The following is a 17,849-nucleotide window of genomic DNA, read 5'->3' as shown; positions in this document are numbered from 1 at the left end:
GTGGAGAGCCTGGATTGATGTCTGGTCCCTCTCAGTCCCAAGAGCGAACAACCCCCAAAACAAAGAGCACAAACAAAAGCCTTCCCCCCCCCCAAGATTTGAAAGTATCTTGTCCCCTTATTGGTCTTTTGGGTCAGGTGTCAGCCAGGTTACCTGAGCTTCTTAACCCTTTACAGGTAAAAGGATTTTGGAGTCTCTGGCCAGGAGGGATTTTATAGTACTGTACACAGGAGGGCTGTTACCCTTCCCTTTATAGTTATGACACACTGCTAACTACATAGCTGCAATTTTTGAACAGTTTTATCCCCTTCTATAGCTGGAACCTTTTTAGTATTTTATTTTTGTAGGGATATGAGGAGGAAATCATTTAAAATGAGCTATTTATGGAATATTTGTGTCATTTAAATGATAAAGGGTTGAAATCTCCTTTTTCCTCTGGCTCTCATTTAAGTTAGCAAATACCTGTATTCGCCTGACACTAATTATTTATTAATCATATTTATCATGTTTTGTGCCTAAGGACTGACCAAAAATGGGGCTCCAGTGTACTAGGTTCTGTCTTCAGAGAAGTACCGTCCCTCCGTGAAGAGCTTACAATATCAATAGACAAGACTATTGAGGGAAAGGAGTATAACACATAACAGACTCCTAGAATTTGGTGCACAGCTCTAGCCACAAGTCAAGTATCCAATGGGCACCTGTGCCATCTTAAGACGGGCAGAGAAGATGAAAGGTGTGGGGAGGGACTGTACCATACAAGTAGGCTTGGAAGAATTAGGTTTTTATCAGTAAATGTCGATTTCACCAGACACACGCAAACCAACTAAAAGATATTTCGGTCGACATGAATCGAAATTTACAAATAGGTAAAGTAAGAAAAATGCTGCTTGAGAATTTTAGTTTCATTTAAGGATATTTACTTTGTATATTTTGATGTGATGTTGACAATTTTTCAACGTTAAAAGCTTTACTTTTTGAATGTCGACATCTACTGTAAATAATTCTTTCCCCTACTCCACAATTTTTTTGCAACTGTGAAAATTTAAATCAATACAAATAAAAAAGCTTAAAATACATAATTTTGTGCAACTGAACATTTAGAGATGAAAAATGCTTAAAATAAGCATTATTATCCTTCGAAATTATAAAAAAAAAATCAAATCAAGTTCTGCCAAGCCTGCATGCGAGCAAGATGACACACATTCACTCTGGACTTAATAGAAATCTCAGGAGTAATAGGGGTTTAATTCATTTGTAGTAATGAATGTGAATGCAGCCACTCTTTATATCATGCAAACCTTGGGTTTGCGCCTTGGCTCTTATTTTCCACCTGTTCTTGAACAATTTTCCAATGTGTTAGGCACGAACTGATCTGTCACCCAGTTTTCATTTGTTTCACTGTCCACTTACTGTTTTGCCAAGAAACACAGGTTGATTGGCGACTGTTGTTTTTGGTGGACAGTACAAGCAGGGGCGCTGGAGCAATTTGTATAATGGGGGTGCAGATAGCCATTGAACCAAACTGTAAAACCTTTATATGATGGAAACCACTTCAAGATGCAGCACCCCTAGTTTTAGCACCTGGGAGTAGAAGTAAGTGTATGAATTGAGAGGGAAGCAGAGAAGAGCAATAGAAATAGTGAAGCAGCCGGAGAAAGTGATTTATGATGAAAGGTTAAAAGATCTGAATATGTTTCATTTGGCCAAACGATGACCCTTAGAGGACAAACATGATGAGCAGCTGCAGGTAATCCCATAGGGTGCAATCTCCAAGGGGGGCCAGTAATTTGTTAGGGTGGTTTGGGGTGGGTATGACTGCCATTACCAGGATGAAATTTAAGAACAAGAAAATGTATCTCTTAGTTTTATGCTGCTGCCCATCCGTGTAGTATCTGGGTGCCTTCTGTGTAAAATCAATAGCAATAGCGAAATCCCTAGTGGACTTCATGGAGTCTCTCTGGTACTTCTCCCTTTTGGGGGTCAAACCTCTGCTTGGAGTAAAGGGTGTGTGTGTGTGTGTGTGTGTGTGTGTGTGTGTTTAGAGGTAGATTAAAGTTAAGGTGGAGTATCAGGGAAAACTTCCTGTTGGGGGAGAGTATTCTACTGGAGAATAGTTTCCCAAGGGAAGTGCCAGAATCGTTATTGCTTGCAATGTTTAAAACAGGACTAGATGAAGCCTTGGGGGGATATACTGTAGATCAGGGGTCGGCAATCTTTCAGAAGTGGTGTGCCGAGTCTTCATTTATTCACTCTAATTTAAGGTTTCACATGCCTAAGGTGACCAGACAGAAAGTGTGAAAAATCAGGACAGTTGGGGGGGGGGAGGGAGGGGGGAAGGGTAATAGGCATCTATATAAGAAAAAGCCCCAAATATCGGGACTGTCGCGATAAAATCGGGAAATCTGGTCACCCTACACATGCCAGTAATATATTTTAACATTTTTAGAAGGTCTCTTTCTATAAGTCTATAATATATAACTAAACTATTGTTGGATGTAAAGTAAATAAGGTTTTTAAAATGTTTAAGATGCTTCATTTAAAATTAAATTAAAATGCAGAGCCCAAGGACTATGGCCAGGACCCGGGCAGTGTGAGTGCCACTGAAAATCAGCTTGTGTGACGCTTTCGGCACGCATGCCATAGGTTACCTACCCCTGCTGTAGATTAACAATCCTGTACTGACTGGAGGTATAGGTTCATTGGCATCTCTACCTGCTGTGTAATATTTTTTTTTACAATATCCTTAACCCTTCAAAAAATTGGGCTTGTTTTAGTCTGGAGAAGAGAAGACTGAGGGGGGACATAACAGTTTAAATGCATAAAAAATTGTTACAAGGAGGAGGTTGAAAAATTGTTCTCTTTAACCACTGAGGATAGGACAAGAAGCAATGGGCTTAAATTGTAGCAAGGTTGGACATTAGGAAGAACTTCCTGTCAGGATGGTTAAGCACTGAAATAAATTGCCTAGGGAGGTGGTGGAATCTCCATCATTGGAGGTTTTTAAAACAGGTTAGACAAACACCTGTCGGGAATAGTCTAGTTATTACATAGTCCTGCCTTGAGTGCAGGAGGCTGAACTAGATGGCCTCCCGAGGTCCCTTCCAGTCCTACACTTCTATGATTCCAAACATGAATTTATATTCCTCTCAGTAGAACAGATTGGGCTCTTTCAAGACCTCTAGTTAGTGGATTCATTTGTGTATGTGAGAGCTGTCTGTGTGTGCAAGGGGTGATTGATAAACCCGTAATTATCAGCTGCTGCTCTGCCAGCTATCTACAGCAACCAGAAGCCCATTAGTTCAAATAGCAAGTTCATCCTCGACGGCCAGGGATTTAAAAATCCAGCCAGGGCAATCTGACATCTCCACTCCCACTCTCAACCACTGAATGTAGCGAAGAAGTGATTTGTCATTCCTTCTAGACAACCAAGGCACCAGGCCCGCCTGCTCCGCTCCTTTGCATGTACTCATGCAAAACTGGAAATGGGGAACATGCACATTAAAAGGACATTATATTTGTGCTTACTGTGCAAGGAGCAAACATTAGAAACTGGCTGGCAGTCCAGTTTTTCTGCTGATCTGGATTTTGCTGGGTAGAAGGTTCCTGGTTTTGGGCTATCTGAAGTATTTACTGTATTAATTATTCAGAAGGAAAATATTTAATTGTAGTGTCACTGTACAGCAGAGAAGGCATCCATAGAAAATTGAGCTGGGTATATTTTGCGCTGGGGTGGCTCTAGCTTTTTTTGCCGCCCCAAGCATGGCAGGCAGGCTGCTTTCGGCGGCATGCCTGCGAGAGGTCCACCAGTCCCTCGGCTTCGGCATACCCGCCACCGAATTGCCGCCTAATCCGCGGGACCGGCAGACCTCCCACAGGCATGCCGCCGAAGGCTGGCTGACTGCTGCCCTTGCAGGGACCGGCAGGGCGCCCCCCGCGGCTTGCCGCCCCAGGCACGTGCTTGGAGCGCTGGTGCCTGGAGCCGCCGCTGATTTTGCGAACATTAGAATAAATCATGTTTGAAAGCTTCTTGTGGTGGTTGTGTTCCTTCCCCCCCCATTAACTGGATGTAAAATTGTAAATCTTCCATCATAAACTCTTAATTTTTTCAGCGATTTTAAAATCAGCTAAAGCAAACTGATGGGTGCGGAGCCAAATGGACACACTCCCTAGCACTGAAGTACAGGAGCTTCTGGGACACAGGCCTGAGAGTCAAGAGATGTCTGTTCTAATCCCGGCTCTGCCACAGACTCACTTGGGGTGTGCTGCTCCCCTGTGCAGAGAGCTAGCACAAGGTTTAAGCACAGTTGAGCCCTCTGTGCAGGGGTGAACTTCACTCTGTGCTCTTGTCATTTAACTTCTCTGCACCTTGGTTTCAAACCAAGTAAGTGAGACTTTTCATGCAAACTGCATTGGGTCTAAATTCAGACATGACCTACCGGGAGCAAGTATTTTTGCTTTCTTCTTCCTTCCTTCCTTTTTCTTTTTAATCTATGCCTTAAAATAAGCATCTAACCAGATTCTCCACTAAACCTTGAATGATTTTAATAGCAGAGAGTATGCTCTGTCTATTTCAAACGTATCAGGGTTTCCACTGAGTGAGAATGTGTATTAAAAGGCTTGTTTCATCTTCAGAGTGACAAAACAGCCAGTGCATTATTGATAGCTCTAATAATAAACAGCGAGTCTGCGTATCACAGCAATTCATCATTCTGACACTTCCTTGGTGCCTTCCCTCAGTCCAGCCCAAAGGGAGGAGCTTTCAGTGACAAGGAAGCAGAACCACTCCCCACACACGCACGCACTCTGCCGCCCCCCCTCCTCTCCACACACACACAACAGCTTCAGCAAATGGAAATCTATAAAACCGGCTCAAACCATCACTCGGCAATTAGGATTTATGTCATCTTACCTGCTCATTAAAACTTTGCTCCAGCAAAACTGTGCCTTTCTTTTCTTAACTGTTCCCATGAAAATATCTAACCTATTCTGCACCTGAAGCCATAGACTCCTCGAGAGAGGGGAATCTAGCAAGAAGGAGGGAGATAGTCTTTGATATCAATCACCTGCTGAAGATAGCAAATCTGTTGTTCGTACCATATTCCGTCAGGACTTGTTGGCCAGTATGTTAGCTCATGTTCTTTCCATGCCCCAAGTTATGTCAGAAACAAAACAATAGGAAAATGGATTAGTTGTTTGTTTCAGATGCTTTGGGGGAGGAGGAAACCTTGGCAATAAACATACATCTTACTTGCATTTTCAGGAATGCATCTGTACCTGTGAATCTCCAGTGTATTACCTAATTAATGGGGGAAAGCAAAATTTAAAAAAATAATCCACTGTCAACAAAAGATGGGAAAGGATAAGAGATGTATCTGATCTGCAAACTCATATTTGCTGCTTAATCTTGACCTGTAGAGCTGAACCAGCTTCTAGTCACGTGTTTCTGTTGGTCGTGTAGTGTTGGCTTCTGGGAGGAAGCGGAAGAGCATGAAGGAGGAAAGATGATGAAGAAACCATATCAGAGCACCAGGGAGAGATACGGAACTTGTTTGTGAGCTATTTAATGTGTGGGGTGAAAAAATCCTTTGGCAGCACATGTTACAAACTCAAGAATCTTAAAACTGATTCAGAGTTGGCAAGCAATAAACGTGGTGATTAAATGTAACTGAGCTGGTGAAATCAAAGGGATAGCCACTTACTTAACACCTAGTTAATACTTAATATTGCATGTTAACAATGCTTAATATTTTGGGCCCTGAGCCAGCAAAGTACTTAAGCATGTGTTAACCTTTATGCCCATGAGTAGATTCCTGGGTGAAAGCCCCAATGAAGTTAATGGGAAAACTCCATTGATTTCTTTTTTCCAATAGAACTACTCATGTATGTGTGTAAGTGTTTGCAAAATGGAGGTCTTAGATTGTAAGTTCTTAGTAAAATAAAGATGTGTCCCTGACCCAGAGTTCCCAATAAAAGGGAATCCTGATCCTGAATAGCCTCAAGGTGCTACTGTAATCCAGATATTTAATATTAAATGCATGTGCAATAGGCTTCCCTTCTCTTACTGACCTGTCTTTCAGTGCTCACTATTGGTGGACAATGCAGATTTCTTCCAGCGAAGACCATAATCGCCATATCTTCACCAGCATCTCATTAGCCTAGACTTGGGTTTTGGATCTCTCCATAGCTGGGAGTTGCTTTTTCCCCCTCTATGGCAGTTCAAGCATGGAAGGATTTCCTGAGTAGATGCTTATAGTTATGCCAAACTTGGGGGGGAATGGGCTATTTTGTGATGCAGACATTTCAGCTCGGCAATGAAAGAATTTGAATCCTAGAATCTCAGGGTTGGAAGGGACCTTAGGAGGTCATCTAGTCCAACCTCCTGCTCAAAGCAGGACCAATCCCCAATTTTTGCCCCAGATCTCTAAATGGCCCCCTCAGGGATTGAACTCACAACCCTGGGTTTAGTAGGCCAATGCTCAAGCCATTGAGCTATCCATCCCCCCAACACATGGGAGGACACGGTTTACAGAGAGGGACTGATCTCCAAAAGGTTGGTGACTGACATCTGGAAAGAGAACCATGAGCCTCGTTGGCTGGTGTCCATTTGCCTAGTTCTTGACTTCTGTGGAGCTACGGCCATTTACCCCACCTGAGGATCTGGTCCAGTGTTCGTGTCTTTGTAGCTGAAATGGTTGTTCAGCTGCTGCATTCCATCCTTGCCACCAAATGTATATGGCTGGATTTTCAAAAAATTGCTGACTTAAGCGCTGCTAGCGGAGTTGCTGCTCGCTTTGCGCATGCAATGGCATGTGTTTAGGCTCATTTATGCACCTGACCATTTCTGTGCGTATCTTTGTACATACAATTTACGAGTCTGTTTTTAAACCTACCCCTATAAAGTCAATGTAGCTCACTCAGCTAGGCCCAATCAGAAATATTCCATGTGGTGAGAAAACAGCTGCTATATTGTTACAAGTTGCGTTGTAAATATTTGAATAATTAACTAGTTCGGGTTTTTATTCTTCCCTCTGAGGCCCAAACTTTGCCCCCTATCTTCACATGATTGGCAGTGGCATCAATCATTTCCCCCATCGAGGGAGTAATTCACTCTTGTGTTGAGGCCACAACAAGGTGTATGCACCATTTAAGCCACACTTCTGACCTCAGAATAGGGCTTAAGTGGTAATGGTGGTCTCTGCACAGGGGTCCATTTCATCCCTCCGAGGGTAGCATGTAGCTCTTAATTGGACAATGTTCTAAAGCGCATTGCTTCATTTGTGCTCTACCCCGCAACTTAGAATCAGAGAAATAAACAAACCTTGGAATGCCAAGGGTTGTTTATTCCTGGCCTCTTAAAGAAAATGCCTCGAGGAGGGAATTTTCTCCGAGAAGCTGGCTGAGCAGAATTCTCTCCTAATAGACATGCACTCTGCGTGAGCAGAGAGGAGTGGAGCTGCATATCCAATGTGTTGTCTTTACTGCCCCGAGCGATTTATAATGCTGCTGTGTGTCGGAACCGCACAACACCTCCGTGCCCATAACGCATGTTTCATCTGCGCTTGGCAGCTCAGAGACCTCCTTACGCAGAGCTGGTGTTCATGTGAACACGGACGGCTGTCATCTGTAATGCATTCCCAGCTTGTGCGTTTAGACAGGACGCCTGCTCCGTCCTGTCACAGTGGGATGCTTTTGCTATCAGTTGCTAGAATCAAACTTTCCTGGGCCAGGTGTTGGGGCATTCTCAACGAGTCATCCAAACGTGTAGAACTTGCTCCTTTTGGTGGTCCCTGCCAGTGTCCAGTGGTCTTCAGGTATATTGCAAAGCTAACCTGCTTACCCTTGCTCTTTGGTTCTCTGTAATCTCAGAGTTGCCCACTTGGAGAGTGACTCATATTTGTTGATTTGAAATTGAATGTGAATTGCGCAGGTGCCATGGCAACAGGTGCCATATAAATCCTGTAAGATCATAAAACACCATCTGTAAATTATCACAGGGGGAGGAAGTTTAATACACAGCAAATTCTTTGCACTTTGCTGTAACAGAATGTATGTTAATGTTAGAATAATTGCTGCACTTACGCTCATCTGAGGATCTCCAAGCCCTTTAATCCACAGTGAAGCCTCATAGCCTAGTGAAGCAGACAGTATTATGCCATTTTCCTGATGCTGAGAGATGAAGTGGCTTGCTTACGCAGTCAGAATTGCACCCTGAAAAGGGGATGGATGGATATTCCATATGAGAGTGTGTGTGTGTGTGTGTGTGTGTGTGTGTGTGTGTGTGTGTGTGTGTGTGTGTGTGTGTGTGAAATAAAAAATTACCCGACTCTAAAATGAGTACATTGGTGTCAGATGCATCTACAGCTCACCTGTGTTAGTTAGGGTCTAATCCAACTGCAATAAACTTCAGTGGAAGTTGGATTGGGGCCTTATTGAGCATGAAATAGTGCAAACCACAGAAGTTATATAGAGGAAGAGAAGAAAAATAAATTCCCAGGCTGGGAAGAATTTAAATATTTATAGTTAGAGAGCTGATACAAAAAAAGGACGAGATTCTCCCCCACACACACACTTGTCTTCTCTACCTGCCCACCCACCCCTCTCCTGTTTTATAAATTAAGCCCTGAAAAATTGTTATACATGGGGAAAATTTCCTCTTCTAAAAACCTGAGTCCTACATTGACCACTAGTATTTTACTATTAAGAAGCTTCTTAATCTCAAACTGACTTTGGGTTTTTCACTAGCCCTACAAAGCTTGTAGTTAATACTTATCTATTTTCCAGATGGGTCAAAATGTAACCTGCTACCCAATGTTACAGAATACTTCAGGGCCCAATCCGACAAAGTGCTCAACTCCCATTGACTCCAATGATCAGCCCTGAGGGGATCAAGCCTTAGTCTGGTGGAAGTTTATGGATATAGAACTTACCTTTGCAAGTCTCCATCTAAATATTCAGATTCTTCACCTCTGAGAAAGGCAGGGGAGATGTTTTAAAACTAGAATTCAGAGTACGAGACATGACCCTGAAACCAGCAACCCTGCAGTGGACAGGTGAAGGAAGGAGTGGGGGGATAGAGTAGGTTCATAGGTTTATTCCATCTCTACTTTCTGTGGTTCTGTGAATTGCAGAAAGATAGGGGGATTGAAAGGTGGGCAGAGGGGGAGTGATGCTGTTGCTACAAGGCTTTATCAAAGCTAAAGAATCTTTTTAACGGATGTGGGAATCTGCCTGTAACGTGACAGCAATTGACAAACTGGAAGGTCTAACCTGGCAAGCTGAGTGGTGCTTTCTAAGGTTATAATCAAAACTGCCTCATTTTTGTGTCAGCTTTGCTGAAGTCATCCTGGCTGTTCTAAAATTATTTGCAGAATGCAGAGGCACCTACTGATTCATGCATTAAAATGTCAGTAGGCAATCCGTCTGTCATGCACCCACCACCGTGGTGTCTATGTGCTACCACAGATTGAATAACTAAGGGCTGGGGTCTCATTGTGCTTAATAGTGTACTGAGCTTCTGATCCCTTGCATTGCCTCTCTTTGGATTCTCTTGGTGCAAAATATGTAGCAGCTGAGCAAAGCTAAAACTCAGCTCAGCTTGTTCTTACAGCGTTAATTCCAGGAAGGCTGTAAATGAATTAAGCCACACAAGGATATCTACCTGGCAGAGCGCCGTAAGCCGGCTTTCTATAGCAATATACTTTTAAATGCAGGATTACTCTGATCACAATCCCCGCCTTTATGAAAGGTATTGCAGGACACCTGAGAGGGAAGCCCAGATCCTCAGCTGGTGATGTAAATCAGCACCGCTCCACAGACAACGTGGATTTACACCCACTGAGGTTCTACCCTGGAGATGCTGAGAATTTGAGCCCAGTGCAAAAACTGGGTGCGAAAGCTTGCAAGAGGAAGTGGCTCGGCTCCTCTCTGTGTGAACTGAGAGTAGGCAGGAAAGGGGGTGGGGGGAGGGAGGTGATGTGTTCTTACAGCCAGCTCCGCTGTGCTTGCAGGCAGGAGATTAAACCACAGATGGTGAGTGAGGCTGAGTGAAGAGAGAAGAAACTCACTCAGGTCTGATCCCTCAGTATTCTCCGGCAGCCCTTGCTAAGGGAGTTGGTTGGGTGAGGAAAGGGAAGGGTAACCCAGCAAGGCCGTTTTAACGGAGAAATCATGGAATTAAATGCTGGATAACAAGCAGAAGGAGCTGTTGCAGATAAGGACAAGCGAAGCCGAGGATGTGAAATCGTGTCTGCTGCTGAATGTACAGGAACTGGATTGGGAAATCCCACTGCTGCTGCAGTGAACAGGAATCAGATGGTTACCTGCCCCTCCAGCTGCTTGGTGAGCCCCAAACGTTCTGAGGGTCTCAAATCCACTGTTGGTAGATGACCTTTGGCAGCGCAGCATGAGCAGCGGGTACAGTAGTCTGGATGAAGAGCTCGAGGATTTTTTTTTCACAGCCAAGACCACCTTCTTCAAGAGTGCACAGAGCAAAGCCCCTGGCAAGGTAATAGCTTTAAAACTATCTAAGAGGCCATGTTGGGTGTAGGCTGGAGCATTCTCCCTAGCAAGGTGCAAAAAAAAGTGTCTCTGTGCGCATGCATATCTATCTGCAGGTGCCAGGTTCTCAAAATTAGCTTGCGGTCATAGTCAGGGTCACAGTCTGGTCCCAGAACGAGGGGGGCATTTACTTACATCTCACTATCTGGTAAAGTAGATGGAATGTCTTTGCTCGGTTGCAATGGTTCTCACCTTTGTCTATTCTGCCACTCCCTTTTCCATGGCAGGATATGCACCCCCACTCTCCAAAAGATCCCCTTCCCAGTCATCCAGGATCTGGCTGAAACCCTTTGCCCCCCGGGGCGTCAGAACCCTCAGGCTGAGAATGCCTGTGCTGTCACATGCAACATAGAACATTGCAGATCATTTAGACTCTGAGAGGCATGTTACGGTGACAGCAGGTTTTCTAAAGTTAATGGGCTAAATTCATCTCTGGTCTAATTCTATTGACCTCATTGGAATTACTTAAATGGACAAAGTTAATCCCTGGTGTATGTTTAAAAAGAGTGTTTGATTGTGTATACCATTTTATCCTGACTTCAAAACTAGTATCGGTTAGTAACACCGACAAGACATTGCCTGTATTAATATACACATTTAAAATCAACCCTCTGAGAATCTGTAATCACCAACCGGCACAAGCTGTAAAAAAGAGAAGAGAGGAAAAAGCTGTCACAGAAGTAGAGGTTTTACACAGGAAAAAGAACCCTAAAATGTTCACAGATCACGTTACTTAGGAAGCATGCGCTGGGTCACCATTTTCCTCCACTGCTGCAAAAAGTTTGATCTTGGCTGTGCTGTCAGCCTGACTGAGGAAAGCACCATGTCATTGTAGCAGTTCTTCTTTTTCATTTAAGAAAAAAATACTTTAAATGATCAGTGGTGAAATTCCACTGTAGGTTGCTACCATATTTGCATGTCTGAAACTGCAACGTTATAATCCTCAGCAGGTGCTTTTGGTCTCATCTTTCTCTGTGTGGTGCGCAAAAAAAAAGGGGGGGGGCAGTTCTGAGTTAATCTGAAAGTGTTTATTTTGCTTCGTCCAGTTGCGTGAATTGGTGTGTGCGACAGTTCATTTATTATCCGGTAGTTTTTAGGATCTCATCTTACTCATCTGAAACTTTTTAGAAATACTCCCTTGGGTTATAACGTGGGACATCCCCCATTAGTAATCTGTGTCGGGAGCTGACCTCTAACAAACATTTTTTTTAGAAAATGTCATTGGATTATCCCTTTGTGTAGAAGACCTAAATATCGTTGTATAATTTTATATATATATATCCCTCTGTGCATTCAGTTCCTATTTCATTCTTTCTTCTGTGGCAGGATATTGAAATGCTAATTTTTAAATAAGCCTGCTCTTTCAATCACTGCTTTATCCTGCCCCAATATGTGCTCATCACTGTGATATCTGGGCTCCATTCTAATGGATATTAACTGCACTGGTTTCTCCCCTCCATTGCTCTCTTCTTAACAGTCAAACCTGGTGAAAATTAAAGGAAGTTCATGTCAAGTGATCTGGTATTACAGGTTTCTTGTACTGTGGGAAGGAAATGTTTCTTGTTTAAAACAGCATAGCGGCCCAAGCAAATCATATTGTATGATCTATATTTTCTGGCTTTACAATAGTACAGTAGATGCAAGTCATCGAGCAGCTGATTGGTTTTTTTTCCTGGGGGAGAAATAGTTTAAGGCTCTTGATCATATTAGGGTGGTAGGGGCTATTCAAAGTGTGCTATTGCTTTTGGCTTTCTTGTTCTGAAGGTGTGATTAATGGGAATTATACATGTACTGCAGAGAATTCTTAGACCCTCTAAGGCTGGAAAGCCGGCTCCTGGAGTTCTGAAGGAACAAGTCACTGAATAGTGGCAAAAAATAGCTAGGAATAAATTTAGAGGCCTAATATGGCCAAAAAATAAATGATTTCCAATGGTTAATTAGTACTTGCAAGAACCTGATCACTTGAGGAGCTTCCCATTGCCTCAGAAGTGTGTGTGAGAGCGTGGGGGGAAGAAAGGGACTAGAGAACAGACTGTAAGGAACAATCCTGCACTGACGGTTATGTAGTAGCATGAACCTAATGAGTTTTTGTCTCCTCCCATCTCTGATGTAAATGTGAATCATTGAAACTAAATTCATCCTGGATCCAGATGACACACAAGCTGTTTGATAGGCACAGGCTGGTTGGTGTGGGTGGAATGCTTTGCCCAAGCATCCTTGGAGATTACAGAGGGAAACAGGTGCAGTCATTATTCAGCCTTGACACCAGTACAGGCATCGATGTGCAGAATGCTGGGACAGCAGCACTATCGCCCCAGCAGGTGGGAACTACTGTACAGTACACACTCCTCCCAGGCCAGGCAAGGCAGATATTTGAGATGTTGGTTTAACTTGACAGTCTTATTTTTGCTACTGGTCTTCTGGAGGCCCTCAATCTGTCTTTACTCAATCAAAACACCCACTGAAGCCACTGGGAGTTTTCCTAAGACTTTAGGATTTGATCCATTTATCTGCTCTTCTCATTCACTCTCCAAGTGTTGTATAGTCTGAGAAAAGCATCTTAACAATGAGATTCTGTCTCCTCTGTCAAACTGGAATCTCTGTGGCTTTGTTTGTTAGTCTCCAGGCCCCTCTCTTGGTCATTGGTTGTCACTAGGTGAAGCAGAGACTTTTTATTGGTGTTCCAGAACCAAACACATTTAGGATCCAGAGACGCTCTTCTTTTGATTATGAGATGCCAGGGTTATGAAACGAAGCCTGCTACAGCGATTGATTGCTCTTATACCAAGTAGTGTGAGTGATGCTGGGCCAAAGCATGTATGTATTTGGCTGTCTGAAATCCCTCTGAACTGGGCAGGCATAGCATCAAATGAGGGTAATTCCCCCTTCTACTTGTACCTCCTTCTGGAACCATTTTGAAAAGTTAAATGTGGAATGTTTCCACAACCGCAGTCTGTAAAACACCTCTGTATGGTAACAATTTTGTGTTTTCAGCCACATAACCCATCGTCTGCCCGTGGCTGTGTGCAGTCAACATGTTCTGAATCCAAGATTTAATTAATCTGCTGGGCACACTTCAGCCCAGCCTGTCCCACTCTAGATATTCAGGAAGGATGCCCAAATCAGAGATGCAACCCTCTTCTGAGCACCACAGGCTTCCTAACTAGACTGGCCCCCCAGCACTGATGGGACTGCAGAGAGAACCATCTTGTCAAACCTCAAGTAGCGCTGCCATTTTCTGGCACATGCTTTTCCGTGTTCTGTTTCGTTCCCATCCAGCTGGTTTGTTCGAGCTGGTTTAATCCGCCTGTTCAAGCCAGCTCTTTAAATGGTTAACCATTTAAAGAATGCCCCTGCATATGGGTGTAGCACGCTTTCACATGCTAAGGGCTGGTCTACATGGCGAGGACGTCGGAGCGCACTATGGAACTTTCAGTGTTCAGGAGGAGGGTCCACACAGCGAGTTTGCCAGCTCCAGGGCAAGCTCGAGGGCCGTAGATTCACACTATGGCATGCTGCATAGTAACTTGCCATGTAGACAAGCTCTAGGATCTTAAAGCATTTTACTAACCTTTTGTAACTTTTCACAATGGGTAGATAAGTGGTATCCCTATTTTACAACTGAAACACGGAATTTGAGTTGCTCTGATATCTTGGGTAGGTCAGAGGTAAAGCCAGGCATAGGACCTTGGAGCCCTGCTTCTCATTATCCTCCTTTAAAGCTTAGAGAACTCTGAGGTGGGATTCTTCCGAGGAGGTTAAGAGAATTATTTGCCCAACCACCACTGAAATTCAGTGGGAATTGGATGTTTAATTCCCTTAAAATCTCATCCTAAATGACTATGGCATAGTGTAAAATTAGATAAGGTTGCCTTCTACAGAAGTGCTAGACAGCTGAAATAGTTAAGGAGAGTTGCAAGGCCACATAGATCTAGAGAAAGTGAAACAAATTATGAGAATCAGAGAAAAATGCAGCCATCAGAGTGGCTAATTCCCATGGTTTGAAAAGGTGATTTAAAAATAAAATCTAGGCTGGAAATCTTGCCTCTTTAGTAACTTCATCATTCTTAAATTTTTTTCTAGCATCATAAGAGATACAACATTGGAAACATCATTGTTCAAAGCAAACATTTGGGTCTTCCTTGTAGCATTTCCCCTGCAGCTCTGCTGCTCTGTACTTTCCTAATTCACCATCTGACTGGTTCCGTGAGCTTCTGTATAAAGAACAATATGATGTACTTAAAGGGCTTAATCAAATTGCTTGTTGGCATCCAGCAGTAACAGACATGGGGACATTGTGTTTATAAAGAGAAAAGGGCAAATTACTATCTAGGATCTAAAATGTGCATTTCCACATTATGATGCATATCTGTTGTTCTCCCGTCGTCGTTTGATCAGAATTCTGTATCTGCAGTAAGTAACTTGCTTCTTAAAATCAATCTCACTTTTCTCTTCCCTTTGTACACATCCATTTCAAGCAATCTGGCCTTTCTGTAAACGCTTTGGAAGATCTTTAGGCTTCTTATGGCTAACTGTCCCACCCACTGATTTCCCTTTTATTCCCTGTCGCTTTCTTGCAGGTCTCTTCCACCTTGTTATGCCATTATCTATCTATGGGCAGAATGGAGACCCCCTGCTCAAATACAGGGGTAGATTAAGCCTATAGTATTCAGGCTCTGATTAATCAAAATAATGTCCCTACCCATATGACCCTTCAAAATCTTCAGCTCTCCTGTGTGTGCCAATCAAGTTGAACTCACAGGGCTGTCACCCAACCTACTTCACTTTGGTTGTATTGGGACTTGTGACCTCAAGGCCTTAATTCAGGGGCCTCTGAGCTTCCTCACCACCTCCTTGATTTGGATGATGGTCTGTAGCACTTAGCTCTGCCTCTGTCCAAATGTCTCCTCATTGGCCTCAGAGTGTGAAAGTGATGCGCACTGGAATGTAAGTAAGCAGGGCCAGTTCCCGAATAACACTTTTCTCAAGAGCAAGTGCATTGACTTGGGGCAGAGGTCCAGAGCAAACTGCAGCTGCATTCATGTCTCTTCTGCTTACTAATATCAGCAAGCCAGCTGTATAGAAGCGTGACCTCCTTCGGTTCTCTAACGGGCGGAGACCGTGCACGAGCGTAGGGCCTGATTCCGTAATCCAGCTACGCATGGAAGTCCCGTGGACACCCAAGATAGATCCACAAGTGGAGCAGCTGCAGAATCCAGCCTGGGTTCCTTCTCTCCTTGTGTGTCAGGCTGGGAAACTGCATGCGCTCGCACTCAGGTGCATCTGCGTGACAGCACATCTGTAGGATTTTAAGTAGTGGATTGGAAGATACCGGGAGTCTAGTTTTTTCTCTGTTCTTTTGGACATCAAATGGAGACGTGACTGGCAAATTTGAAAGATTCCCCACAAAGGGGAGGGGGAAATGCATAACACAGCAAGACCTGGTCAAAGAGACCATTCAGGGTCTCAGCCCCAGTAGCTTAATGGAGTTAATCTTCTGTAATGAAGATAGAGCAGAATTGTAGGTGATGTATTTAGGGCAGTTTCTTGAGAGGAAGCTATAACCAGTGACCCTTTTTGTCCAGTTTTCACTGCATATATTAGTTCAGGGGTTCTCAAACTTAATTGCATTGCCGACCCCCTTTTGACAACAAAAATTGCTACATGACCCCAGGAAGTGGGACCGAAGCCCAAGAGTGAGAGCTGAAGCCCTTGGGGCGACTAACCTGAGCCCCACCACCCATGACTGAAGCCCTCAGGCTTTGGCTTCAGCCCCGGGCCCCAGCAAGTCCAATACCAGCCCTAGTGACCCCATTAATAGGGGATCGCAACCGACTTTGGGGTTGCGACCCACAGTTTGAGAACTGCCATTTTAAAACTAGCTCTTAGAGTGCTTACTGTTAGTCATGGGGGAAGATGGCACACAAATGGAGACCTGAATTAGTTTGTGCTTTGGAATCATTCCACTGTTTGAGCCCTAGTGAGGCACGATGTTCTCTGAGCACTTTTCAAGCCATCTGTATTGGGAAGGTGTCCTTCAGTGCGCACAGAAATAAGACCACTTGGCTGAAAATTGCTGCCCATGAGTCAAGAGTTCAGCACAGACAAGGTTGACTGAGAGTCCTGAAGACTGGACTCCTCTTTATCCAGAGAGCCAGAGACCACTGCTATCCCAACAATGTGCCTCAACCTAGTTTGAAGGGACCTTCCTCTAAGGGGTAAGAGAGGAATCCTGTCTCCATGGCCCATTCAGACAGACTTTGTTCTCACTGCAGTCTCAGAAAGGCACCAGCGTTTTTATGGCTGGGTTTGAGTAGTGGTGGCCCAATGCATGTGTGGCTTTCCTACACCCACACCCCCTCTGTAGGTCAGATGCTGGCAAATGTGAGTTCAGTTGTGGAATATCTAAGTCTGAACAAACACCAAGGAAGACTCAGATATTTTGGATGTGTGACTTTGCTGTGGGGGATGAGTCACACTGGGTATGTCTCCCTAGTGAATTAGTTTGTGTCAAACCCTAGCTGGGTAGAGAGAGGAAGGGATTGTCCAGTGGTTAGGGTGCTAATTGGGAGACCTGGGTTCAGCTCCCTGTCCTGTCACAAACTCCGTGTATGACCGGGGACAAGTCGCTTAGCCTCTATTCCCTATTTGTAAAATGGGATAGTGTAATCCACTGGGGTAGTGGGTCCCCCTCTGTGCCCAAGTATGTTACAGCCCCTGCAAGAGTGCCAGGGCTCTTGAGCTCAAGCTGTAGCATCTCATGCTTTTAGCACTCAAGGTCTACGGTTCAGTCCCTGGTGTGTTGGCCAAAATGGTGGCCATCACAATAGCACTTTCCTGCCTCACAGGGGTGTTGTGAGGTGCTCAGATACTCATGAAATGGCAGCCATATAAGTACCTAAGATAGACTAAACATCTTTTCATGTTGGGGGTATGAAGGAAGAGGAGAGGGATGGAGAAACTGGGATCCAGCCTTTATGAAGTGCAGCCTTGCAATTAGATTTCAGTGGCTCAAAAAATTCCACCACGTAATGTCTTTCTCAATCGGAGAGAGAAAAATTAAATCATTCTTTCAACTGTTTGCCATGGAGATATGCAGAGCTATGTTGCTATGTTACCAGGTAATACTGCGGTGCTGACTGCGTAACTGTTTGCTCTGGGGTTCGCAACAAAGAACATGATGGTTACCTTAGCCCTGTTGACCTCTTAGAGGAGGGGACCTCTCTTAAGACCAGATAAATTTGTCCAATTTAAACCAAAAAGCATTGGTAGGCAAGAGCTGTTTATCCTTA

General features: G+C 44.0%; 1 protein-coding gene across 6 annotated transcripts in view; it reads left to right on the top strand.

Annotated features, from left to right (window-relative positions):
- Positions 1–17,849, top strand: part of RASSF5 (Ras association domain family member 5) — a 100,780-nt gene that overhangs the window by 44,069 nt on the left and 38,862 nt on the right. Inside the window, exon 1 of one of the 6 annotated variants that reach the window (XM_005306447.5) lies at positions 9,929–10,504. The exons of 4 other annotated variants lie outside the window; for them this stretch is intronic. In XM_005306447.5, the coding sequence (XP_005306504.1) occupies positions 10,403–10,504 (102 nt within the window). In that variant the 5' untranslated portion in view covers positions 9,929–10,402. Of the gene's footprint in view, positions 1–9,928; positions 10,505–17,849 lie in introns of those variants that run through there. One more of the 6 variants, XR_010600948.1, reaches the window with a different exon arrangement.

Source organism: Chrysemys picta, chromosome 4 (genome assembly GCF_011386835.1).
Source record: "Chrysemys picta bellii isolate R12L10 chromosome 4, ASM1138683v2, whole genome shotgun sequence".
In the NCBI taxonomy this organism is placed as follows: Eukaryota; Metazoa; Chordata; order Testudines; family Emydidae; genus Chrysemys; species Chrysemys picta.
The sequence above is the reverse complement of the archived record's forward strand: the minus strand, read 5'-3'. Positions and strand labels throughout refer to the sequence as shown.